This window comes from Cnephaeus nilssonii, assembly GCF_951640355.1.
Source record: "Cnephaeus nilssonii genome assembly, chromosome: 6".
NCBI lineage: Eukaryota > Metazoa > Chordata > Mammalia > Chiroptera > Vespertilionidae > Cnephaeus > Cnephaeus nilssonii.
This window is the reverse complement of record NC_137077.1, coordinates 5,557,491-5,583,661: the sequence shown is the minus strand read 5'-3', so window position 1 is coordinate 5,583,661 and position 26,171 is coordinate 5,557,491. Positions and strand designations below refer to the sequence as shown.

The 26,171-nt window shown below is 54.4% G+C and overlaps 1 protein-coding gene across 2 annotated transcripts; it reads left to right on the top strand.

Moving 5' to 3' along the window:
• Window positions 1-3,711: 3,711 nt before the first annotated feature.
• On the top strand, window positions 3,712-25,083 carry TAB1 (TGF-beta activated kinase 1 (MAP3K7) binding protein 1). Of its 2 annotated transcripts, none has more exons than XM_079773692.1 (11): window positions 3,712-3,773; window positions 12,352-12,488; window positions 12,841-12,994; window positions 13,922-14,008; window positions 14,490-14,628; window positions 15,850-15,963; window positions 16,554-16,665; window positions 18,337-18,481; window positions 20,238-20,460; window positions 21,519-21,681; window positions 23,264-25,083. In XM_079773692.1, exons 1-11 carry the CDS (start codon window positions 3,741-3,743, stop codon window positions 23,469-23,471), a joined length of 1,515 nt encoding a protein of 504 aa, XP_079629818.1. In that variant the 5' UTR covers window positions 3,712-3,740; the 3' UTR covers window positions 23,472-25,083. The 2 variants fall into 2 exon arrangements, with proteins under 2 accessions (XP_079629818.1, XP_079629819.1); XM_079773693.1 differs by having other exon boundaries at window positions 23,268-23,415.
• The last annotated feature ends 1,088 nt before the right edge of the window (window positions 25,084-26,171 follow it).

Below are 26,171 nucleotides of genomic sequence, written 5' to 3'. Positions count from 1 at the left end.
AAAAAAATGGTCACGCACCTGTGAGTGACGTGGGGTTCAGCTGAGTGCGGCTGGGTGCTCCAGGCCATGGGGCTGCTCTGCTCTATGCATCTCACACCTTCTTAGGGCCACGGCAGCACAACTTAAATATATGTTTTGATAAATGTGTTTCAATATAATTGGTTTCCTTTCTTATGGATATTATTTTATGCATTTAATCCCATCCCAGCACCTGTTACACTGCTCTGTGTCCCCACTGGACTGTGAGCTCCCTGAGGGCAGGGGCTGTGTTCACATTTCTATTTTAATTTTTTATTATGAAAAACTTCAAACATATACATAAAGAGAGAGAGCGGCATCATGAAACCCCATACACCCGCCACCTCCCTCCCCAACCTCCCATTACAGATTTTGTCTCACTGGTTCCATCGCTCCCCTTTTTATTTTTTTCTTTGCTAAAGCATTGGAAAGCAAGTCATTTCCCCCCTATGTATCTCATCGTGTTTCGCTAAGAAATTCAGTAAGTAGTTTTTAAACCCATGAATCACTGTGTGTTCAGAGCTATTTATAAAAGCCCCAACTGGAAACAAGCTTGTTAGCTAACATGTGAGAATGAGGATGTACCCAGTCAAAGGACAATGACACACCCATTAAGAGAATCAACAAGAAGACCACACAGCCACGTGGCAAAATGCTTGTGGCCAAGAAAACACAGAGAGGCAAAGAGCCGGTCCACGGTGTTCTCTGCGCTCTCATTGGTTACCACAGCCCTGCCTGGCTTTTTGGCCAGAGGAGAAAGCAAAAAAAGGAAGGCGAGGGTAAGGATGGTGGGTGACAGGGGAATGTGTTATTCTCCCTTCAGAATATTCTTCCGTCATCTTTCCAAGCTGTTAGTAGCTAACCAGAGTTGCTGCAGCGGCTGTGAGGCCGAACAAAGGCCTGAAGGAATGTGCTGGCTCCATGGGGGAGCTGGCTGGAGGCACAGAAAGCCTGGCTGCAGGCCTTCGCAGCTCCCGGAAGGTGGCTGTGGATTCTTCTGGGGCCTGGGGTTTGGAAAGGCCGCGGTGCAGTGGCAGGGAGTTATCTGATGTTCCCGGCTTCGTGTGCACCTCACACATCTGGGCGCCTATGATAGGGCCCGGAGCTCACTCAGGCTCTACGTGGTTTTCAAGGTCAATGGTTGTGGTATCTTCGTCCCCCTGGCAGAAGCTAGTCTTGGATTGATTACAAACCCATGTGACCCAGGGGCTAGTCCTGGGAAAACAGGATCCACTGCCCAGCTTGTTTCCCAGGCACCTATTCCTAGAGGAGAAGGGGGCCTGTCCACAGCAGTTCCCTGTATGCACCCCCATCTCCTGGGAGCTCAGTGCCCTGCAAACAGGAGGCGCCAACTTAGTGCTTGTTCTCCCAAGTGCCAGCCTGAGCCCAGTGTCTTCTTACTACCTTGAAAATGAGACCTAAGTCCTAGCCAGTTTGGCCTAGTGGATAGAGTGTCGGCCTGCAGACTGAGGGTCCCGGGTTCGATTCCAGTCAAGGGCACTTACCTCGGTTGCAGGCTCCATCCCTGGCCCTGGTTGGGAGGTGGGGAAAACAACCAATCGATGTGTCTCGCTCACGTTGGTATTTCTCTCTGTCTCTCCCCGCTCCCTTCCTCTCTCTAAAAATCAATGGAAAAATATCCTCAGATGAGGATTAACAAACAAAACAAAAAAAAAGAAGAAAGAAAACGAAAATGAGACCTGAGAAATTTTGGAAGGAGGAGCGGCCATAGTGCACTGTTTAGGGAATCAGGTATGGGAAGAGGGGTGGGGGTGTCTGGAAGCCCCAAGTTGAAGTCCCAGCTCCCCTCTTAAGTCACTTGGGGACCTTGCAACTGACCTCATCTACCAACATGTCCATTCGCCTCCGCCTGACTCTCAACCAATCTGACGCCACACACATTCGCTGAGCAGCTCCCTGGGCCTGTGAGGACCAGAGCTGACTGCCACAGTTCCTGCACTTGGGGAGGACACTGCTCCTAACTATGGCTTCACATGATCAAAAATGACTGAGGGAGTAATTCTTGGGGTGGGAATCAAGAGGAATTTCTGGGAAGGGTTTTCATCTGCTAAGAGCCTTGGAGATGGAGTAGAAATTCACCAGGTAGTCAAGTGTGGGAACAACAGGTACAAAGACAGAGGCAGGAAACCCAAGGCTGAGGGGTGAAGTGCCTGGAGGGTCGGCTTCCCTCCCAGGGTTGCCAGGAAAGGCCTGGGAGTTTTCAGCTAAGGGGCTGTTACCTACAAGGCAGAAAACCCTTCTGACACCAAATGTGTGGGTTCCCACAGCAACCAATCCTCCAGCTCTCTGCAGACACCTACTGGTGCCCTGTAATTTAAATCATTTTAACACTAACTCCCAAGAGTGAGTACAGACCCCACAGGTTAAGGGCGGATGCCCCTCTCTTCAGACACCAGTCGCAAGTAGTGGATCCCCAGGTTACCCACACTCTGTTCAATTTGGCTACAAATCAGGGGTTCCCATGACCTCCTCCTCAGATTCCATAATCTATAATAATAAAAGGGTAATATGCTAATTAGACAGGACATCTTCCGGACATCATTCCTGACGAAGCCAAGCCAGAGGGAAGCCAGCCCGGTCCCGGGTGCCTGTGGGCGGCCAGAGGAGGGAAGCCTGGGTTCCAGGTGCAGGAAGGAAGCTGGTGCCGGCAGCAGGGGGAAGGAAGGCCTACTCTTGCACGAATTTTCGTGCATCGGGCCTCTAGTATGCTATAATAGTTCACAGAACTCAGGGAAACACTTTACTTACTATTGCCTGTTCATTATAAAGGACACAAACAGTCAGATGAAGAGGTAATAGGGTACAATCTGGTAGGGTCCATAGAGTACAAAAGCTTCTGTCCCTGCAGAGTTTGGGGTGTGCCACCCTCCAGGCATGTGGATGCGTTCAAAACCCCTTCATTGGGTTTTCTTAGAGGTTCCATTACGTAGACAGGATTGATTAAATCAGTGGCCACCAGTGATTAACTCCATTCCCAGCTCCTCTCTTCTCCCCAGAAGTGGGAGTTGGGGGGTTGAAAAGTTCCAACCCTCTAATCACAGGGTTGGTTCCTCTGACAAACAGCCCCTCCCCCCACCCTGAAGTCATCTGGGGGCTTCCAGCCACCAGTCATCTCATTAACATACAGCGCAGGATGGTGGAAGATGCTTCTAGAACGCGCACGTCACTACTCGCTGTCCCTTCCACTGGGCCTGGCCTTTCCTTACCTGTCACACCGCACTCCCATGCCACGTCCATGAACTCCTCTTCCTAGCATTTAGCACCACCTGAAAGACTTACGTATGCAAATACTGTCCTCCCCAGTTAAAATGTCAGTTTTTTGAGGCCCTGTCTTGCTTGCTGCTTCACCCCTAAAGGGCCAGGCATGGTCACCCAATGACTTCTTACTGAGTGAATGAATAGTTCACCCTCTGCCACCCCCATCGCGTTCATAAAGAACCTTAATCCGGCGCTTTGGGGCCCCACCTGAAAAACACACTGGGGAAAGGGCGCAAAGCGGTCCCAGAAGAAAGTCTGTACCTTCCAGGTGGAAGAGCGCGCCTGCGCACACGCTCCGCTATGCCCTGTCCCGCTTTGGCCAGCGGGTGGCACTGTGCGCATGCTCCCTGGCAGCGCGGTCCTCCGGGCCGCTCCGGGCCGCTCTAGCCACCCTTCTCGCCTGCTCTGGCGGGAGGCGGGCGCGCCCTCGGGGTCCCTCCAAGATGGCGGCGCAGAGGAGGAGCCTGTTGCAGAGTGTGAGGAACCGACCCGCTCTCCGGGCCGGGGGTTGGGAATCGGGGGGAGGTTGGGGGGGCTGTCTGTTGCAGGCGCGGCTCTCTCCTCGCTTCGGGCCGCCTACCTCTCCCTGGCGGAGGGCGACCGCCGCCTTCCCCTGTCCCGGGCCGGCCCGCCCCATTTCCCGGACGGGGGCGCGTGCGCACTGCGGGCCTGGCCGTCCGGGGCTGGGATTCCCGGTCTTGGACTGTCCGAGCGTGGAGGGCACGTTGGCGGGGGCAGTTCTAGAGCAGGAAGGGAACGTGGCGCCCGGCAGCGGAGAGAGCAGGGGTGCCGAGCCTGGCACTGAGCTGTCGTGGGATGGCAACAACCATAGCAGCCGTAGCCACTTGTGTACCACTTACCACATCCCAGGCGCTGTGCCGGTTGCTTCACGTTTGTAAGTTTAATTTTCATGACAGCCCCATGAGATGGGTACTGTGATTATTCCTGTTTTACAGATGAGGAAACAGGCACAGAGAGGCATCGTTTGCTCAAGGCCACACAGCTGGTGAGTGGCAGAGGCAGAGTTAAAATCAGGCAGCCGTTCCTCTTCACCTCTCACCTGTGCTAGAGGAATGACTGCAGTTGGGAGCCGGGGTTCTGGTCCTGGTTGTAACTCCCTATGCCTCAGTCGGCCTCGGTTTCCTTATCTGTAACGTGAGAGCAGGCAGTGGGAGGATTTTCTTGAGACTCATCTCTACCTGCAGTCCGGACCCTCATGGGTTTGTCGCTGGTGTCTTCCAGCCCCTGCATCCTCCTGACACATGTGCATGTAGGTGCACACACATGTTGGCACCTTGGGCTTAATTCTTAACCTGCGAGCAGGTTGCCTTTCCCTTGGGTCCTCCCCAGACATAGCAGCCTGTTGTAATTGCCTGTGGACTTGTCTGCCTCCTGTGTGGGAAAGTGAACTCATGGAAGACGCACCTGTGCTTTGCAATGAATAGTGTCACTAGTACCTACCACCACTAGGTGCCAGGCATTTAATAAATATTTGTAAAATAATGAGTAGAGCATTTGTAGCCAGATCCAGTGCTCAACATTGGCCCTCCTACCCTTGAGGGTCTTGAAGCATCAGAATTGGAGTGTGTGTTTATGTGTGTGTTGTGTGTGTGTGTGTGTGTGAGAGAGAGAGAGAGAGAGAGAGACCTTTACTGCTGCATATTAATGACAGGCTTTGTGTAGACTCTGAAATTCCTCTTCCAGGACAGCAACTCCCAATGGGGGAAAGGAGGAGTGTAGACCTCTTCCTCTCCACACCTTTGGCTCCACCCCCTCCCCCTTTTTTTCCCACTACTAGGCAGTGTTGTGGGGTCGAACCCTGGAGTCAAAAATAAGACCACCGGAGGCTGCTGATTGATTAAAAAAAAGCAGGCAAGGATTTATTGAACTGGCCAGGACGGCCGCGAGGGCACCACACGCAGGTGGCCACCCTGTCGTCCCAGGTGTAGGCAGTCCTTTTAAAGGTCTAAACCACAAGAATTTCCCATTGTTCTAAATGCTAAATTCTAAATTCTAGACATTGGAATGCGGACTTATCTCGCGAAAGCAGATTGTACAAAAAGCAGGACTGAGCAGGGTTAATAATATCTAAAGGTAGTCAACTCCTGGAGCCACTGAGTCAGTGGGAATCAATCTCCTGTGGTTCTGGTCCACAGGCACAGGAAAATGACCTTTGTGATGTGGTATGGATTAATGTGAGTTTTCAGGTTTCAATCTGGGGGCTGAGGTAACTACCCTATTGTTTAAGCAAGTAAGTGCATGCAGACGCCAAAAGAGCAGGGTTAAAATTTAAACAGCAGTTTTTACCTGAGATGAATGTATGAATGTCCTTAAAGCCTTATTTCATTCCCTACTGGTCTTTTGGGAATGAATCTAAACCTTAGATTCATTACTCAGTTTTTACCTAAGTATGGTTGCTACCATACTTCAGGCAGGTCAGCCTTGTCATTGAGTTAGGTAGACCTGGCTGGCCCTCTGCTTTGTAAGCTCCCAGAGGGTGGTGTAAATGTCCCCGTTGTAATGCACATTTCAGAAACACTGGCTGGAGAGGGGCAAACGCTGGAAGTGGTCATCGCTGTAGGCTGACGTGGCTTGCAGAGGAGACTGGCTGCCAGCTCCCTTCCCTCTGGGTGTGCTGGAGCCCACGGGACTCAGGTTAGAGGGAAGGTGAGCTTTACTAGCTCCAGAATGTGTTCCTGGGTGGTGGCAGAATCTTTGAAAGATAGGCTAGTTAGCTTTAAGCACATCGCATCTCAATGAAAGGCAAAGGGATGCCTGATATGTTTACACAAGTCCCTTCCCACCCTAATAATGATCAAGACACTTCTGCTCACAAGGTGTCAGAGTGTGCGGGTGGTGTGCGGGGCTTGCTGTCCTGCCCTCCGCTGTCCTGAGTCTGGTGAGAGGAGCTCAAGTACCATCATTCGGCAGATGGCTGGGAGGTCTGCTAGACTGGGCCTGGGGATACAAAGATAAAGACATCTGCGCACCCTCACTGCATTTGCAGATCCGTTTGAGAAGGAGCCACATACCACTAAACAGTGTGCACGTTACTCCCGTGTCAGTGTGTTGAGAGGCTATGGATGGCCTCATCTGACCGGGCCAGCGGAGGCCTGCGGGAGGGCTGCGGACTGCGGACACGGAGGGTGTGCTAGGCCAGGTGGCACAGTGCTTGGTGGAACGACTTCCCAAGGAGTCTCCCTTGCTTCCCCAGGCAGTGTGGGGCCTTCAGAGGTCTTTTGAGGAAAAGAAGAGCTTTTGAGGACAGCTTGATGTGTTCAAAAGAACCTAGCCGCCTGATAAAACAGTCTGAGTCTTGTATGGCCTTGGGCAAGTCACTTAACATTCCTGAACCTTGGTTTCCCCACCGAAGAGGACTTTCTTCTAGAAGTTGTGTTAGTAGTAAAGGAATTGCCATGTTTACACTCCTAGCCTGTAAACTGCGACGGGAAGTTCCACCTTCAGTTCTGCCACGAGTGAGTGCCCACGGTTCATTCCCTCAATTGTCACCGTGCGGCAGGCACCGTGTAGGTGCGGGGGACACTGCCTTCATGAAACTTACGTTCTCTTCTAGAAGGGAGACATTAAACAGTGGACAAGTACAGGTTACGTATGATACAGTGATATCTGTAACAGGACATCAGGGGGTGCTGTGAGGAAGAATAGTCTGGATTCACACACAGAATGGTGGAGGGGCCATTTCCCACCAGGTGGCAGGGAGGACCTCTCAGTATTTGATGAGGTGAAGTGGGGACATGGGAAGGAGTGTTCCTGCCCGAGGGAACAAAGATGCTCCTTGGGAAACAGCAAGGAGGCCGGTGTGGCTGGAGTGGAGCGTGATGGGGAAGGGAGTAGCCAACGTTCCAGGGAGCCTTGTGGACCCTCAGGTGGACTGTGGACTCTTTTCTAAGTGTGACGTGAAACTCTCGTGTGGTTTCAGGGCATGATGTGACCTGATTTGTGATTTGAGAAGACTCTGAGTGGCAAAAGTAGAAGCCTGGGACCTGCTAAGTGGTACTCAGTTGTCCAGATGTGAGATGACAGAGGCTTGGCCAGAGCGATGGCAGAGGAGTGGTGAGAAGTATTGGGTTCTGGCTGTATTTTGGAGGAAGGGCTGATATAATTGGCTGGCAGATCGGATGTGGGGTGCATGGCAAAGGAAGACAAGTTAAGAAGGGCTACAGGGTTTCAGTTGGAACAACAGTGGTGCCCTTTACTGAGGTGGGGAATGCAGGAGTGCATTGGGGTCAGGGAGAAGCAGGTGTGTGATTTTGCCTATACTATTAGGTATTTAATATTTTAAAAATCAACTTGAAACCAAATTTTTTAACGTAGATATGTCTTGAGCTATCTATACAATCACGGGGGCTAGCTATATATTTTTCTAATGTACATGAAAATAAATATGTATCCATTAAAATAAAAACATCTGTTAGGCCTTCACCTACAGCCATCTCTTATGCTGGCAGAATTCGGTCCAGCTGCTCTAGCACAGTAAGTGCTCCACCATTATTAGTGGCCCCTTTAAGAGTGTATTAGGACTATATTTGTGATGAAAACATAGAGAACCTTTGATGAAAACCCTGGTGAGAGAGGTGGAGGCGCTAGAATGGAGTTGGTCCCAGAGGAGCAGGGAAGCAAAAGGGGGTCATTCAGAAAGATGGAGATGGCATCGGGTGTGTGAAGCTTTCTGGAGAGAAAGCCCTGCTGCCCCCCCCGCGCCCCCCCCCCCCGAGCCATCTTCCTGGGGGCATTATTCTCCCTTTCTGAGCTTCCTTTTTGCCTCTAAGGAATTCGGGTGCTTTCACCACAAAAACACTCGGCCTTTTCATACTATAATTTGATATTCAAGCTGTGGCCTGAACTTGGAACTGTGCTTTATCCACTAATGCTGCCTAGGAGTTTGAGATGTCTCTATGAGGATTGAAATGGATTTTTTCAATTTATTTTTTTATTTATTGATTTGAGAGAGAGAGAGAAAAATTTGATTTGTTGTTCCACCAATTTTTGCATCCATTTGGTTGGTTGATTATTGCATGTGTCCTGACCAGGGATCGAACCCACAACCTTGGCATATCAGGATGACACTAACCAACTGAGCTACCTGGCCAGGGCTGTAATGGACTGTTTTTATGTCTATTACATATGTTATGAGGAACTAATTTATACATATATTTATACAAGGCATTTATAATGCCCTTAATAGGTTATCTACAATTGGATCACTGTAGAACCTTTTCATACCAAAATATGGATATTGGAAACTCCTGTTTACACAATCAAATTAGAATTAGGATGTTTGAAACAGCATTCTTTCTTACCATACTTTCTGTTACATTTCTTGTGGGAAACTAATTTGTAAACCATCGAAGAGTTAAAGTGGTCCATGCTCGCTGTTGCATTTGCTTGGCACTGTGACGAGGCTGTGTGAGCGTGAGATGCCCCCTTCTCAGCTTCCCAGCGACTCACGACTCCCATGCCGGGTGTAGAAGCACCACTTGCTGTGGGTGCTGGCAGGCCTGGCATTTGGGCGTGGGAGAAAGTATGCATCAGTGTGTGTTGGGGTGGAGAGGTGGGTGGTTTGTGTGAATAGAAAAACGTGACCTTTCCAAAAATTGTTCAGAAATATGGAGAAGGGAAGCAACAGACTTGGGAGTCTGGTGTGTGGTGGCAGAATCAGCCATGGCTGCTTGGTGTGGAAAATCCCCGTGGAGGCGGACAGACGTGGGAGAACGTGATCACAGCCCCCTCGGCCACAGCAGCGATGTCCGGGCCACCGCTGAACTCAGGGAAGACACATGCTCTCCCACCCCTACATGGGTAGAACCTGTAATTCTCCGGCCAGTTGTTACGGAATATTTGGGGTGCTGGGGAGACTGCATTCTATGGAAGGAGTGCTTATATGTGTCTGAGAAGTTGCCCATATGTCATTGGATCTAAGATGTCATTAATTGTGAGGACACATCATTATTTTACATACTACCTAGAAAGAAAACACACTGCTAAATAACTAACACACCAACTTCAGAGATTAATATTAAATGTTAAAAATATATGTATTTGACCCAGCCAGTGTGGCTCAGTGGTTGAGCATCCACCTATGAACCACCAGGACACGGTTCGATTCCCAGTCAGGGCATATGCCTGGGTTGCGCGCTCAATCCCCAGTGTGGCATGCAGGAGGCAGCCAATCAATGATTCTCTCTTATCATTGATGTTTCTATCTCTCCCCCTCTCCCTTTCTCTCTGAAATCAATAAAAAAATTATTTTTTAAAAACTTTATATATATAAAAAAGAAAACATATGTATTTGCATCAGTGAAATAAGGTAGCTAATCAGCAGTACCAGCCTAGAGCATGAGAGTTGCCACAACGCCAGATGGTTACGTGGGGTGCCCGAAATGCATGATGAGGCCACAGGGATGGATTTCTCAGGAAAGGGGCCCCGTGGCCTTGGTCAGTATTTTCCCAGAGTCTGGGACACGTACATTGAGGTGGTTTGGTGTTTGCCGGTGTAAAACTCATCGTTGCATATAGAGGAGGTATTTGCTTTTCAGTTCTCTTTAAACTCTCTGATGATACCAAGAGAAAGACTTGATTTGCTCTTAGTATGTCCTTACACCTTTCTGATTCTTGGTAATCTCTCTTCTTTGTTAACAGAGAGAACAGGGTCCGGCTCAGAAGCTGCAGCAGGCAATAGGTTCAACTAGAGTTTAATAACCTTATTTTGTTTTCGTTTTTTATTATTTTCAAGATATGGCAAGTAATACTGGTTTGCCACTTATACTGAAAAAGTTTACATTCTAAATGAAGTCTTAGAGTAAAAGAAAATGTGGCAGTTTAAAGAAAACATATGAAGTGGATAATTTGTTGAAGATAGTTGAAGTTTGGGAAACACGGGCCTCTGGGTTCGAGCAGGGCCTGTGTGGGTGGATGGGGCTTGGGAAGACAGAAAAGAGGAGGGAGGCCTTGCCTCACCATGGATACTTCTTAATGTGCTCTTTGGGTAATTTTTTCTTATTTCTTTTTTTAAATATGTTTTTTATTGACTTTGGAGAGGAAGGGAGAGGGATAGCGCGATAGAAACATCAATTGGCTGCCTTCTGCATGCCTCCGCACCGGGGATCGGGCCTGCACCCTAGCCATGTGCCCTGACCTAGGTCAGTGGTTGCTAGAGGTCTGGGGAGGGCATGGCTGGCTGCAAAGGGGCAAGACCAGGGAGTGTTTGGGATCATGGGGCAGTTCTGTATCTCACTGTGGTGGCGGTTACAGAAATCGCTACGCATGTTAAATCCACAGACCTGTGCACCCAAAAAAGTCCATCTTATTGTATGTCAGTTTACAAATAAAAGCAAACTCCCACACTCTATAGAAGTAGCTCCAGGGGGCAAAGCACAGAATTGAGGCGCTAGAATACATGCAGCATTAAAGCAATTAAAATGGAATAGAAAGTGTGAAAGCCATAAAGTCACTTCCTGTCAATATGTAAATAGACAGAAGATGAAACTTGCCACAAAAGCTAACCACAGGCTTTTTATACGTTTGATTGCCAAAGCCTGTTGAAGTGGCTTTCACATCCTTTTTTGAAGCTTTACTGTTCACTTGTAAGAAGTTGTGCACAGTGCTTGTGCTTATTTAAAATTTCAGTAAAGCTTCGATCCCACTTTAAAATATATATATTTCTTATTGATTTCAGAGAGGAAGGGAGAGAGAACTAGAAACGTCAGTGATGAGAGAGAATCATTGATCGGCTGTCTCCTGCACGCCCCCCATTGGGGAATCGAGCCTGTAACCCAGGCATATGCCCTGACTGGAAATCTAACCGTGACCTCCTGGTTCTTAGGGCAGTGTCAACCACTGAGCCACACTGGCCGGGCTCAGTCCCACTTTTATTCTCCTTGCAATTGAACGTGGATTCTCCCACTTGTTTTTGTTAGCTCCAGTTCAGCACAGTGGTCCTGGGAATGCCCTTGGGAAGCAGGCACAGTTCTCAGGTGGGGGTCGAGTGGGGGCCCATGCTGGGGCCTTGCATGATCCACTACCTCAGTGAAAGCCTCCCGACGTGGGAGTCATTTCTGGGGCTTAAAAAAATGTAGGTGCTCAGAGTGCCCCCTAAGGAGATTTAGGAAATTCAAAATCTGTGTTTGGGCTGGGGCTTGGATGTGTGTGCGTGCGTGCGTGTGTGTGTGTGTGTGTGTAAAGCACTGAGCAGCCTGGTTTGAGATCAGTGGGCTAGAATGGGAGTCAGACACAGGCAGGCAGGAGCAAGGGAGACAGGTGGTAGGAATACAAAAGAGGGCTGTCAGTCAAGCCTGGGAGGGTCTTTCTGAAAGAAGACTTCCTGGAGGTGGTGATCCTGTGTCAGAGTCCCAAAGGATGTGGAGAGTTGCTCGGCAAGGACAAGGAGGGTGATCCACGTGGAGGGAAAGTGGGTATGTATGGACAGGGCACTGCAAGCATTTGGCACAGGTGAGGAAGGTGTGGCAGGGAGCAGGCGGGAGAAGATGGGGACCAGGGAGTGGAGGCCCCAATGCCAGGGTAGGGGCTGTGACTAAGGCTAGCGTGTACGTCAGTTTCGCAGTCGCCTGGGAGGAGCTGCCTATGCGCAGGTGCTCTGGGCCCACCAGGAGTAGACGTTCTGGGTTCGGGCCTGGGGTCTGCAGTTTTAACCAGTGCCCAGGGCATTGGAGTCAGAGCCACTGCAGTGAGAGGTGAGGAGCCACCGAAGTATTTTCTACCAAGAGTTCGCTTCATTGTGTCTCATTCGTGTTTCGTAACGTAGCTCACACCTGCAGCCCACTGCTGAGCCTTGCATTTGGGAACGCTGTTCTTTTTCAGGGAATGGGTTTGTGGGCTAGCCATAAAAAAATGCCAACCCTCTGCAGGTGACTGTTCACCCGGGGTCGTTATTTTCCAGAAGGAAGTAGAGGCCTCTGGAAGGCGGGGGGGAGGGGGGGGGTTCAGGCCTGCGGGGCTTTTGTTGGGGAAGAAAAAGGTGAGGTGGGGTCTGCCCTGGAGAAGGTAACACTTCTTAACTTCCTGGTGTCCTTCCAGGAGCAGCAGCCAAGCTGGACAGACGACCTGCCGCTCTGCCACCTCTCAGGGGTGGGCTCAGCCTCCAACCGAAGCTATTCGGCTGATGGCAAGGGCACTGAGAGCCACCCGCCCGAGGACAACTGGCTCAAGTTCAGGTGATGCGGGGTGCTCCTGGGCATTGCAAAGCCGCTGCAGGTGTCTGTTTTCCAACTGTCTTGCACGGGCCTTGCCAGTGAGATGGGGCCCATGGAGGTGGCGTGTGCTGCTGTCCCTTCCACATCTGGACCTTAGACCAGCCTAGGCTTGCGACAGTGGGGTGGGGAGCATCCCTGAAGGTCATGGCCTGAGTAAAATGATGGTCAAAGTGGGGGACGTAAGTGGGCACCTGAAGCCACAGCTGCTGTATCTTTGGTCTCCCCCAGTTTTTGCTCCTCCTCCCCCTCCACGCTGGAACTGGCGTTCTTCTGTGAGCCCTGGTTTCCACCACCTCTTACCTCTCTGTTCCAGAAGTGAGAACAACTGCTTCCTGTATGGGGTCTTCAACGGCTATGATGGCAACCGGGTGACCAACTTCGTGGCCCAGCGACTGTCCGCAGAGCTCCTGCTGGGCCAGCTCAACGCCGAGCACACGGAGGCCGATGTGCGCCGTGTGCTGCTACAGGTATGTGCTCGGCGCTGACCGCAGCCGGTGGACATGTCCCCCAGGAGCGTGGCCCTGCGGCTGGAAAGTGTGGGTTCTCCGGGGCTGGTCTGAAGACCCTGCCACTCCTCCTGCGGGGGGCCCGCTCTGGGAGCCTCTCCCAGCGGCAGGGGCTCCCTATTTCGGGGAGTCCAGGAGCAGGCAGCCATCACGGTCCTTGCCCACAGCTGGCAGGGTTGGCTCTGGAGGAGATCATCTTGGGGAACGGGAAGTAGGGATGGGACCTTGGGCGAAGGGGTGCAGTGGGGGGCGTGATTCAGGAAGGTTCCTTTCCTTCCGGCGTGGCTCAGGTGCTCAGCCTCCAGTCACCGCCAGCAGCCTGGGCCTCGCCTCCTCACTTCCGGCTGCTTGGGGCTCCCCTGCCCGCTCTGCATTGCTTCCGGCTGCTGCTTGGGAGATTTCTTCCCGGCACCTCCTTTTGGAAGCACATCTGGAGGCACTTAGTGTGGATGAGGAGGATGGATTCCTGTTCCTCGAAAACAGCATTCCCAGCCCTTTCCCTGCCTCAGCACCTGAGGCCCAAAGCACCCTCCGGCCTCGGGGCCCTGTGCCGGTGACTCTAGCTGCCCCCCAGGAGGGGCAGCAGCGTGGCCAGAGTTCAGGGCCAGCAGGATGTGGTCATGACACTGGCTGTCATTGATCTAGACTTGCTCTGAGCCAGGTACCGAGTGCCCAGTCACTCAGAACAACACTGACCTCTGTCGAGATGAGGGGACCGAGGCTGCCAGCTGGCAAGGGGCAGAGCTGGAGTTCACTCCCAGGTGGCCTGACCCCAAGCCCGTGCCTTAACCTCTGTCTTTAGCCTCAGCCTCTGTCGCTCTGCAGTGCATGTGCGGAGCCCCACCCCGTGATGCCTGACACCTGTCCCTGTCCTCTCTGTGCCTCTAGGCCTTCGACGTGGTGGAGAGGAGCTTCCTGGAGTCCATCGACGATGCTCTGGCGGAGAAGGCGAGCCTGCAGTCCCAGCTGCCAGAGGTACTTCCCTAGCCTCCCCCGAGAAGGGGCCCGCCAGGCTGGCTTTGCTAGGAGCACTGATTCATCTGCCACATCACGCCCAAGCCATTGACAGCACTGGGCCAGAGCAGCACGAGTTAGGGACAGTTCCCGCGGGGGGGACACGGGGTCGATGGGTGGACCCTCCAAGGGCCTCCTCGGTTGCTGTGGGCAGCTTTGCTCAAGCTGAGCATAGGGCGGGCAGTGAGGGTGTGAGGAAAGGCCCTTTCAGGTCAGTCCTCGCCTGGAGTCTGCCCACAGCCTTGTCACCTCCCACTCCTATCAGCCACCAGCACTTCCAGAGCCGGCAGGACACGTGAGCTCACCTCTGGCTTTCCTAGAGAAGCCCGCCGGGAAGTGCAGCTTCTGTCCTGGCCGGGCCTCCAGCCCCTGCTCTCTAGGGGGGAGGGGGAAACGGTCTCTGAGGACCCGGCCTGCTCTGACCCCTAATGGTGGCTTGCAGGGTGTCCCCCAGCACCAGCTCCCTCCTCAGTATCAGAAGATCCTTGAAAGACTCAAGGTGTTGGAGAGGGAGATTTCAGGAGGAGCCATGGCTGTCGTGGCTGTCCTTCTCAACAACAAGCTCTACGTCGCCAATGTCGGTGAGCCGCCTGTCTGTCCCCGGGGAGGGCTGGGAGAGAAGGCCGGCTTGGGGGACTGTGCGTTCTTCGGGCAGCTGCTTTCTGGATACATGGGATCTCCAGCCCGTTTGTCGAGGCCTTTGGGTGGGTTTCCCTGTTACTCTTTGAGTGTTTCATCCTGCCTGGCCGGTGTGGCTCAGTGGTTGAGTGTCAGCCCATGAACCAAGAGGTCACTGGTTCAATTCCCAGTCAGGCACATGCCCGGGTTGTGGATTTGATCCGCAGTTGGGGGTGTGCAGGAGGCAACCGATCGGTGTTTCTCTCTCATTGATGTTTCTCTCTTACCAATGTTTCTAACTCTCTCTCCCTCTCCCTTCCTCTTTCTAAAATCAATAAAAACATTTAAAAAAAATTGATTTGAGTTATCTTCCAAAAAAGAAGAAGAGTGTCTCAGTCCAGTGAGTAGAGTTGGAAGCAGCAGCGGGAAGCGGGCGGCCCAGCTTTCGTCCCCATGCTGTCCCTAACTTGTGGCTTTGGGGAGTTGAGTCCTTGTCTGGTCACCTCAGTGGCTTCCTCTTCTGGAGGGTGGCGAGGTGGGCTGGGTGTGGGCTGGAGAGTGAGGGGTCACAGGGACCTTCTGTAGGATTTGTGGGCAAAGAAGAGGCCATCTGGGACGCTGAGAAGGCCATACCCCAGGGTGCCAATTACTGTGGGGGCGCTAGAGAGACCCCACTGATAATGTCCCTCTTCTCTTCCTCCTTTCCTTAAGATTTCATGATAGAACAAAACTTAGAAATGTAAAAAAATAGAGTGGCTCATTTAATGAGCCCTCTGTGCCTATCCCCAGCCCCGGAGTCCTCTCCTCACGGCCAGTCTCCTTTCATCCGCAGCCCTGGGTCCCTGCATTGTTGTGAAGCAGACACCAGACATCGTGGCCTGGTATCTGTAAATATGTCAGTGTATCTCCCTAGACAAAAGCTCTCTTATTAAAATCATAATCATAATCATGCTAGGATGGAAGAGTTTAACCTAATTCCTTAATATTGTCAGCTCTTATGACTGCTGGCTCACCCAGGGTCTGAGCCTATTTTCTTTGCTTGTTTCAAGGATTTCCATTCTCCCCCCTCCTCTCCCTCTCTCTCTTCCTCTCTCTCTCTCTCTCTCTCATCTCTCTCTCTCTCTCTCTAACGTGGCCTTTCCTCCCTATGCTCAGTCTGTTCAGCTGCTCAAATTCTGCTGCAGGTACGAACCGTGCTCTTCTATGCAAATCCACGGTGGACGGGCTGCAGGTGACACAGCTGAACGTGGACCACACCACAGAGAACGAGGATGAGCTGTTCCGCCTCTCACAGCTGGGTGCGTGGGGACGTGGGCCGCGGGTCAGTGTTGGGAGGGCAGCCTCGTGGCTCACCCTTGCCCTCTTTGGTGGTCATGTGCCGAGTGTGAAGTAGATGGGCTGTGACCAGCCTGCCCGGGGTTGAAGCCCAGCTCTGTTGCTTACTAGTTGGTGATGGTTGGAACTTACTTGTTTTCTGTGCCTCAGTTTTCCCATCTGTGTAATGAGATGATAGTAACACCTGACTCTGGGTGTGGTGGGATTAAGAGTTAACGCATGTAAAATGCTTCCAAGCGTACCTGGCATATGTTCACTGTTATTGGTGGAGACTCAGGCCAAAGATGTCCTGAGATTTCAGCCACTGCCACAGCCTCCCCCCTTCCCAGGCAGCTATGCTGGGTGGTGCTGGATGTGATGGGCTGTGGAGGAAGCGTTCCCAGGGAGGGGGTATTCTGATGGAGATGGGGATTGGGGACACTGGGGGCTATTGGATTAGCCGCTCTCCAGGGCGCCTGGTGTGACTATTTCCTGTTCCCTGGATGTGTCTGTCCCCTTCTTTTTGTTCATCATTATGAACAAAGTCTGGCTTGTGGTGTTCTCCCCCTGGTAGGTTTGGACGCAGGAAAGATCAAGCAAGTGGGGATCATCTGTGGGCAGGAGAGCACCAGGCGCATTGGAGATTACAAGGTCAAATATGGCTACACTGACATCGACCTGCTCAGGTAGGTGGCCAGCCAGCTGTGCTCCCCCCACCCCGATAGGCTCTAGGAACAGAGATGCAGTTGCAGTAGCTCAGAGCCCAAGGAGACTCTTCCTTCCTCCCAGAGGTTGGTGTGAGGTCAGGGGTCAGAATCATATAGAGCTAGGCTGGCAAAGGGTCAAAGCCAAGGGCAGCAACTAGTGCCATAGGGCTAGCAGGAGAGGCCAAGGTTAGCCTGAGCTGCCTGGGGTGGGTAGGGACAGACAAACGGCCTTGTTGGTCAGTGCTATTTATGGCTAGGGCCAGGGCAGACGTGTGAGATGAGTTGTGCATTTCCCTCCAAGGATATTTCCCTTCCGGCTACCACCCAGTGATCATAGCAGCAAATGGGCACAGCTCTGTACATACATTCTCTTATTCAGTCCGCCCTCGGGCCCTAGGAGGTAGGTACTGTTGTTATCCAAAGGCATTTTCATATGAGGAAGCTGACATGGGGACAGTAGGTAGCTTCTCTGGTCATGGGGCTAGCCATGGGCAGAGGCAGGACTTGAACCCAGGCAGCCTGCATTCTGAGCACATTGATTGGAAAAATGGGTGTGTGTATGGTCATGGCGTTTAATGTCACAATCGGAGCCCTGGAGGAACCATGCAAAGACCCATCATCAGAAGCAAGAGTTAGAACTCCTTCCTCCCACAGCATTTAGGCAGTTGAGTTTGGAACCTTTTTTCTCTAATTTGTGCGGTTTCTGTTGCTTTGTTGGGAAGTACAGATGTGGTTTCAAACAGTTCAAACAGCGCCAAAGATATACTGTGCAAAGTGCGTTTTTCTCCTTCTCCCCGGAAGCTGCTGGTTTCCTGTGTGCCCTGCCCAGAGTTCCTGCGTGTGTGTGTGTGTGTGTGTGTGTGTGTGTGTGTGTGTGTGTGTTTGGTGGGAGTGGGCAGGGGTAGGCATCCTTTTCAAATCATGCACTAAATGCTAGCACACTCTTTTCCAGCATTCTGTAGCTCACTTTCCACTAGGTGTCCATTCCTCCATTCTACACACTTAGCATTGAGGCTGGTCCATTCCTCCATTCTGCACACTTAGCATTGAGGCTGGTGTGTTCTGGGTAATAGCTGCTGGAACTCAGTGTGCGCTGTGTCAGCGCTCGCTACTGGCCCCTATGGAAGGACTCTCGGGGTGTTTGCAGACTCCGCTCTTCCAGATCCTGTTGCCAGAACATCACCTAGTTGCGTGTGTGCGTGTACTGGGCAAGAACTCTCGGGCACTGCTGGTCGATAGTGCATCAGAGATGACCCTGTGCAGTGGAGTGTCGGTGGGGTCTGAGTGAGCCTGACACTTGCTTTGGAGGAGCCCAGGAGGAGTGGGCTTTCAAAAGAGAACCCCACCCTCACTGCCCACCCTGCCCCTGGCACTGCCCAGACTCTGTGGGCAGGAGCTGCTGAGTGGGGCCGGGATTGGGCGTTGGACCTTTGCCGCCCTGAGCCCAGCCGCCTCCAGCTTTCTGGCCCTCAGAACTTGCTTTTAGTAGCTGTGCTCAGAGGCAGGTCTGTTTTTCTGGTTTTCCTTTTTTCTCTTCTTGCCAGATGTGTGTTTTATTTTACATTCTGGGGTAGATTCTTCCCCTTAGCAAAATAAATGCCCCTGGGGGCCACGCCAAGTACAGCTGTCCCCTCTCCTCTCTCCCCCCAGCGCTGCCAAGTCCAAGCCGATCATCGCGGAGCCTGAAATCCACGGCGCACAGCCCCTGGACGGGGTGACTGGCTTCCTGGTGCTGATGTCCGAGGGGCTGTACAAGGCCCTGGAGGCAGCCCATGGGCCTGGGCAGGCCAACCAGGTGAGCTGGGCCTACACAGAGCACAGCTGGCCCGCCTGCAGGAGGCATGCTCCCCTGGGGACCTGGCCGCCCTCCTGCTCCCACCAGAGTGCTCAGGGCCCAGAGCTCTGATTCTCAGGTGCCATTGCCGGGTCTCTTCTCTGGGCCCAGAGCTGGGGAAGAAAAAGCCCAAGCTCCAAGAACACCCATCCCTCCCAAGCCTTCCTCGATCTGGGCTCCACGCAGCCCAGAGCCTTGAGCAAAGCCTGAAGGGACGTGGGCGAGATGGACGCGAATTGCCGTGGGCTCGGGCTGCTTTGGAGATGGTCCGGGAAAGGTCCTGGGCCGAGGAGGAGAGCAGAAGTGCGGCCATGTCCAAGTCCGCGCCACCCTCCCCTTCCTCTCTGAGCTGCGGGTCATTTACAGTTTGTTCTCATGTCTAAGACGGGGTGACAGCACCCACCTTTGTGGGGTTGTGGTAAAGCAGCCGCTTCAGGGATGGTTTTGAAGGGAAGCTGCCTCTACCTGACCTTGGATGGCTGGATTGGTCAGATAAGTGCAGGTCGTGTTTTTCCTTCCATCTGTGAGTCTCGTAGGAAGATAACTTTTCTGCCTTTTTCCTTTCTTTTCTTTATTATTATTATTTTTAGAAAAGCAAGAATTTATTGACTGCAGCAAAAATATATACTTAGGCGGGACTGCTTTGGCTCACTGGGAGAAAAGGGGGCCTTGGAGACAGGCTCAGGGGGTGAGCCCGGGATGAGCTGCCGCTGCTCCCCTGGTTGCAAGTCTCCTGGGGTCCCTTAGAGGTTAGGGGATGCGTGCCTGTGGGGGACGGAGAGCGGGAAGGGAATGGCATGGGCGTGCTCCCTGGAGGGAGACCGCCTGCTTTGTCCTTTCTAATTAAAAATTATGAGGGCAAGTCTTATATGCCACCCTCTCTCCTGATGCCTGTGTTCAAGGTTTTTCATCTTTTTATCTTACTCCTTCTAGTAGCCCTGTAACGGGCAGCAGCTCACCATCACTTCCACTTAGGGAGCCTGGGGTGCAGAGTTCAGGGTCTCGCCTGAGGTGACCTAGGTGATCAGCGAGGGAGCTGAGCCCACCTGACTGGCCCCAGGTCATTTCCTGTTGCCTGCCTCTGCCCCCCTACCTCCACGAGACTGGCCAGCCCGCATGTAGAGGATTTTGTGTTTTTGATCTTATCATCAATGTGATTTTGTTTTTCTTTTCTTTGGTCTTTAAGATAGAATTATCCAGTGGCCTCTTACTGGGTTCTAGGATACACTGGTCAGTGGACTTCTCTGCCTTCATTCTGTGTCCCCATTTTCCGACAAAATTGGCATATCATGGCCTATAATGAGTTTGTTCCAGGGAAAAAAAGCTTAATAATCACAATTGCTCCTCTGGTTGCCAGTCTCCTGGGTCCCTTAGAGGTTAGGGGATACGTGCCCGGTGTGGTGGGCACCTATTTATGCAGGGCTTTCTAGCAGTTCCCACAGTGCCCTCACATCCATTATGTTACTTCCTCCTCGTAGTAACCCAGTGAGGTGGATATTCTCCCTGAGGGATCACAAGGCCACACCTTTTCTAATGAGAAAGTCCCAGAAGGATTATCCTGAATCCCTTGAAAAGCTCGGATTGCAGGTGTGGCTGGTGGGGACTTCCTTCGCCTGCTTAACCAGGGACCCCTAAGCGTCCTGGTGAGGCTCTGGAGTCAGGGCCCACAGCCCCTGGGCCCCCCGTTCCTCACCAGATCTCTGCCCCTCCTTCCCAGGAAATCGCTGCTATGATCGACACTGAGTTCGCCAAGCAGACTTCCCTGGACGCGGTGGCCCAGGCCGTGGTAGACCGGGTGAAGCGGATCCACGGGGACACCTTTGCTAGTGGCGGCGAGCGTGCCAAGTTCTGCCCAAGGCACGAGGACATGACTCTGCTGGTGAGGAACTTTGGCTACCCGCTGGGCGAGATGAGCCAGCCCACAGCATCCCCAGCTCCAGGTGAGTGCAGTGCGGACAGGAAGCCACCTGACGAGGCCGTGGGCCGGGCTGGGCTGCAGAGTGGCTGAGGCGACGCCTTGCTCCTGGAGCACAGCAGGTAGAGGGGGAGGCCTGGCTGTGAGCAGTTTCAGTCTGGGGCTCCGAGCTGCCTTTGATTGGTTTTCCTGTTTGTCTGTGAAATGAAGAAATACCATCTGCCCTGGTTGACCTCCTAATGACCCGAGAGCAGAGAGCTTCAGAGACACCAGGTCACGTGATAGGGACGATGGCTCCCCAACTGAAGGCCTACTCTGTGCCTGGCACTTGACCCGAGTGTTTCCTGTAGTCCTCATTGACAGCCCTCAAGGAGATAGCACCCCCTTTTACAGAAAGGGAAACTGAGGCTCTGGGAGGAAGAGACTTAGGGGAGGCGAGGCATGTGGACAGAAGGTCCCCGAAGCCTGGCTCTGTTCCTGGGCCATGTTGGGGTGAGAGTAATGCGCTTAACTTTCTGCTTTTTGAGTCTTGGAGTCAAGTTGCTCAGGAGGCCAGGCAATCGTTCTCTCTGCACCTCCTCCCGCGCTGCTCAGTGTGCAGGCTGTTGGCTCCTGGGCTGCACTTTTTCTTCTTTTGTCCAACAAGCCTTAGCGCTCAGGCTGCCCGGATGGGTTTGTTCTCCAGCGGACACCAGTGTTACTGGAGTTTCTCTAGCTTGCTGTTATTGCAACCATATTTTTGTTGGGCCAGCCTCAACTAGGAGCACGCTTATCCCCTCGGATTAGAACATCGTTGCGGGAAGCCAGGCAGTAACCCTTTCATCAAGCAGCTCAGCACTTGATCCTCCTCCTGCTTTGAGCACAGGAGCTGCTGAGCGCCAGCCCCTGCCTGGCCGGCAATCTTTGCCCCTGGACTCCCCTTCTCTGTCCCAAGGGGCAGAGGGCCAAGCTGCAGCTCAGGAAGCCAGGCCAGGTCACCACCTTCTCTCAGCCCTCAGACCCCACTCCCGTCAGGTCCTGGAGTGGCCCTGTTCCCACCATGCCAGCCGCTCCCTGGGGCCCACCTCTCTCTTCCTTCCAAAGCCGCAGGAGGTCGTGTATACCCCGTATCCGTGCCTTACTCCAGCGCCCAGAGCACCAGCAAGACCAGCGTGACCCTCTCCCTCGTCATGCCCTCACAGGGCCAGCTGGTCAACGGGGCCCACAGCGCTTCCACCCTGGACGAAGCCACTCCCACCCTCACCAAGTAAGCCCTCACCATCTCCACTCTCAGGCCTGCTTCCTGGGGATGGCCCTGGGTCTCTGAGCAGGAATGCCAGGGGCCAGGCCCTGTAGCTAAGTGATCCTGGCTGAGATGCCCTGGGGTCTTGCACTTCTCACATGCCCACCTCCCTGCCTGGGAGTTGTTTTTAGGCGCTGAGGTCGGAAGAGGCAGCGCTGCAGGCTCCAGCAGCTCATTGAAGTGGGACCTGGGAGGGGGCAGGTTCCCTGGGCAGAGTGGCTGAGGCTGCGGGAAGGGACAGGCAACTACAGTTGACAGCCTGCTGGTCACATTTCCTGTGGGTCCGTGTACGAGTTTTCACTGAATGGGAAGGTCCTCTGGTCCTCTCTTCTCGGTCCTGAAGGGTGGGAGGTAGGGTGGCCTCCCAGCGGCATCGTGCTTGGGGCCGTGCTGGCCTGCACTGGCTTGTCAGAGCCAGTGCTCTCCCACTGAAACGTCTGAGGAGCTTTGAAGTGAGTTCTCTAGTCTGAGCGGGGGAGGGGCAGAGGCAGCAGGAGGTCTGGAGCCTGAGGAGGGTGGGCAGGCCACTTCCTTACTGCGGACCTGCCTATAGGTCCGGTGTCCACCCCACCCCCTCACTTCTGTGGAATGTATCCCCTTCCCCTCCCACCCACCGGGAGACCGGGTCTGGTTTCCACATTCCGGCGGCCCAGAATAATAGGGCTGCCACACCCAGCCCTCTCAGAGGAAGTGGCCAATTGGAAGGGCCATCAGGAAGGGAGTGGCGCTGCTTCCCTCTGCCTAGAGGGGGCCTTCCCTCTCCCTGCCCCCATGCTGCCGCCACGGAGGCTAGAGGGGCCTGGCAGGCCGCTGAGTGATGGGCATCCCTAGTGCAGTTGGGGTGGCCTCCCCACCCCGGGCTGCCGAGAGGAAGCCACTAGCTGTGTCCACCAAGGCAGAGAATATCAGCAGTGGTCCCAGGCCAGGCAGGAGAACCAGCTGTCCTTCTGCACCCTAACTCCCTGGGGGCCCCTAAACAGCCCCTTCCTTCCCTTTTGCATCTGAGCATTACTTTGGCTCCACCCTGGGCCGGCCTGGTGCTGGGTGCTGGGCAGTGCTAAGGGTTTGCAAGATGGTGGGCCAGCAGGTGACTTCCAGCTGTTACATGCTCTGTGACAGAGGGTGGGTGCCAGGGAGCTCTGAGGACATGGGGGGACCCGTCTCCCAGCTGGTGAAGGGGATGACAGGGAGGGAGGAAGGAGGGCTTTCTGGGAGAAAAGTCCTTGCTGGCCTGCGATCTGTGGGGTTTGGGTCAGGGTGGATCCAGAGAGATTGGAGTGCACGACCTCCAGCTCATTGCTGTGTACAGTGGTCACAGCCATGCGTGGTCACTGAGCACTGGAATGGGGCCACCCATTTAGTTCTAGTTCATTTAAAAAGCCACGTGTAGTTAGAGCTTGAAAAGCCCATTTGACTTTGCATCTCCCAAAGACCACGTGGTCGGGCTGACTCTTGGGTCACCTTTGTTAGAGGCCTGTGGCCTGAGGCAGGGCCTCTGTCCCGGCCTGGAAGCCAAGGCTGCTGGCTGACTCTGTTGTCCCTGTAGCCAGAGCCCGACCCTGACCCTGCAGTCCACCAACACGCACACCCAGAGCAGCAGCTCCAGCTCGGACGGGGGGCTCTTCCGCTCCCGGCCCGCCCACTCGCTCCCGCCTGGCGAGGATGGCCGTGTTGAGCCCTACGTGGACTTCGCTGAGTTTTACCGCCTCTGGAGCGTGGACCATGGCGAACAGAGTGTGATGACGGCGCCGTAGCCTCGGCTGCGGAGTGCAGTCTGAGCAGGACCTTCGTGAGGACCAGGGGCCACCGCTGGGGCAGGATGGGCTTTTCCCCACCAGTTGCCTGTGCCGTGGGGGCCAGTGGGAGCCCAGTCCTCAGCCTGACCGTCCTCTCCCCCAGCTCGGTGCTGTGGAGAAGGCCCTCAGAGCGCCAGTGCCGACGAACCCCTCGGATATGCCATGTCACTGCACGGGGCTGGAGGCCACTCCCCCAGGCAGCCTCAGCCAGGACCGTGGCCGTTTCTCAGAACAAGAGGTGCTAGTACGGGAGCCTGGCTGGCTGTGAGCCCCCGTGGGGCAGCACGTGCAGAGGTTCTGTGACCCCGCACGTCACAGGCCCGGCAGCCACTGCTTTCTCAAGGCCACCCTTCCCGCCACCACCTCCCCCTGAAGAGCCTGTGGCCGGTGATGGCGTCCCCTCACCAGTGGCTGCTGGTTCGCCCCTTTCTTCTCCGGCCTCCACAGTGAATCCCGGTTGACGTCTGCATCCTCGGAGCCTGCGCCGTCCTTGGGCCCCTTCCCTGGACCAGCCGGGCTGTGTTCGGTGGTGAACGTTCAGGAAGACCAGGGAGGTGTTGGGGCCTGGGATGGCTACAGCGGGGCAGGTCAGCGGGAAAGGAACCGGAGGTAACTGTCCAAGAGGAGCACTGGCCCTGGAGTCCTCCAAAGGGTAGGCGGGGCTGGTGGGCGTCCCCAGAGATGGGGTGCAGGGGAGCAGAAGTGCCCGGACCGAGCGAGGACTGCGGCCGCTTGTCAGGCCCCTCCAGGAGGGGAGGCCCCAAATCAGGGTGAGCGACTCCACTTTGCTCTTCCCTTCCTGGAGCTGGGAAGGCCCTGGTTGAGGAGCCGTGAAGACCAGCGATCTTGACCGCTGACCACGGTCCCTGCGCTCTGCAGTAGAACAGACGCATGCGAGAGGGAGCGTGGGAAATGGTTCTGAAGGGAAGCGGGTCTGCGAGCCCTGCTGCTCCGTGGGGAGGGCCCAGGTGCGCACTGCTTTTACAGGGCGGGCGGGCTCAGGCCGGAGAGGGACCACCTCCGCGCTCGCTGCCCTCTGGGGAGGGGACTGCACTCCTGTTTCCACAGGAGAGGCAAGCCCAGGAGACCCACAACGTGCCCGTCACATGGTCTGCGGTGGAGCAGAAATCAGGCCTGCCAGTCCCCGAGGCCCGTGGATTCCGCCCCTCCCCAGCCCAGCAGCGCCTGGCACTGTGTGTGGCCTCCATGTACTTGGACTCAGAAAAGTCGAAGGCCGACTCGAGGCCCTGCTCGGTCTGTGGTCCCGGAATGTGGTTCCCGAGGGAAGCAGAGGAAGTGCCTCTCGACAGAGCGCCCACCCCCCACCACAAAGCCACCTGCTGTCAGGTGGACAGGTTTAAAGTTAGTCACAGAGGCTGGGAACAAAGGGAATTCTCTTCCAAGAACCTCTCGGTGATGCTGTTTGGTCTCTAGAAATGAATCCCTTTTTGCCACAGTGAGGAAGTAATAAATGGTGGTGTTCTACGTCGTGGTGTTCATGGTGCTTCACTCTTGTCTCCTGTAATTCGGGTGGCCAGCGTGGGTGGGTGCCTCCTGTCTTCCAGCTCCCGGGCGGGGTGGCGGAGCGGGGCTGTGAACCCGGGGTGGCAGGGAGAGGGTGGCGGCTCTCCCTCCGTCAGTGGCTACTGTGGGCACTCTTCCTACCGGTGGTGGAGGGGGGGCTGGTGGTGTGGCCGTCGGAGCTTCAGGCACCAGGACAGGCATGCTAGTGGATGCTCAGGAGTTCTTTGCTTTATTTTGGTTTTGTTTGGGTGGAGGATAGTCTATAAATACCAGTCCATAAAGTGCCTCTTCCTGTTTTGGGAGACTTAAGAACTCAGCTACGCACAACAGCGTCTGCAGCTAAAAACTGAAACACTGCGTGGCTGGGGGACAAAGCCAAGCTCGGCGTTTGGGTGATGGGCGCCCAGATACTTCCCGCCCTCCCTCTGCTGGGCGGGGGGGGGGGGGGGGGGTGCTGGCAGAACTGCCTTTCAGGACCTGCCCCCTTGGCCTTACCACCTGAGTCAATGTCAGCCTAGCACCCTGAGAGGGAGGTGGTGGGCGGGCCATGTCCCAGATGGGTGGCTGGGGCGCAGACATATGGGCATGGTCCCAGCACAAATGGCCCTGTCTAGTCCAGTGGGCCAAAGGACCTCTCCCACCTGCTTTGCCCCAGGCATGCGGGGGTGGAGCCCTGCCCTGCTGGCTGTCCCCTGTCCCCTAAGCCTGCCTCCTGAGTGAGGGCGAGAGGGGCGCTGTGTCAACCTCTGGGTTCCCTTCGGTGGAGTAAGAGGGGGAGCTTTGTTCTAAGATTTAAGAAGTGGCAAGGGTCAGGACAAGAAGAACCAAGGCAGCCAGGCGAAACGACCCTCCCGTGGGCTAGTCCCGCCCCCCTCTGACACTGACACCGAGCCAGGAGCCAGCCGGGCCTCTCCAGCCTGTGACCCCTCCCACGGCCAGGTCAGGTAGACCAGGGAGCCCCCCACCACTGCTGCCTGTGCCCACTTATCCCTTGAGGACATCTGGCTCCCTCCCAGGACAGGACTCCGTCTCAGGCTTGATTGAGGCCCCGGCCTGGATCCGACCAGGTGGGGCCAGGCCTTTGGGAGCCACTGCTTGTCCGGGACCCCCGGCCGCGCCAGGAGCTCCGTGGAT

What these genes read in the sequence shown, in the direction of transcription:
- TAB1 (XM_079773692.1), top strand. Translation starts at nt 3,741, where the DNA reads ATGGCGGCGCAGAGGAGGAGCCTGTTGCAGAGT. An exon ending in GCTCTACGTCGCCAATGTCG is followed by an intron (nt 14,629 to 15,849) that starts GTGAGCCGCCTG and finishes ATTCTGCTGCAG; the next exon opens with GTACGAACCGTGCTCTTCTA. An exon ending in ACTGACATCGACCTGCTCAG is followed by an intron (nt 16,666 to 18,336) that starts GTAGGTGGCCAG and finishes CTCTCCCCCCAG; the next exon opens with CGCTGCCAAGTCCAAGCCGA.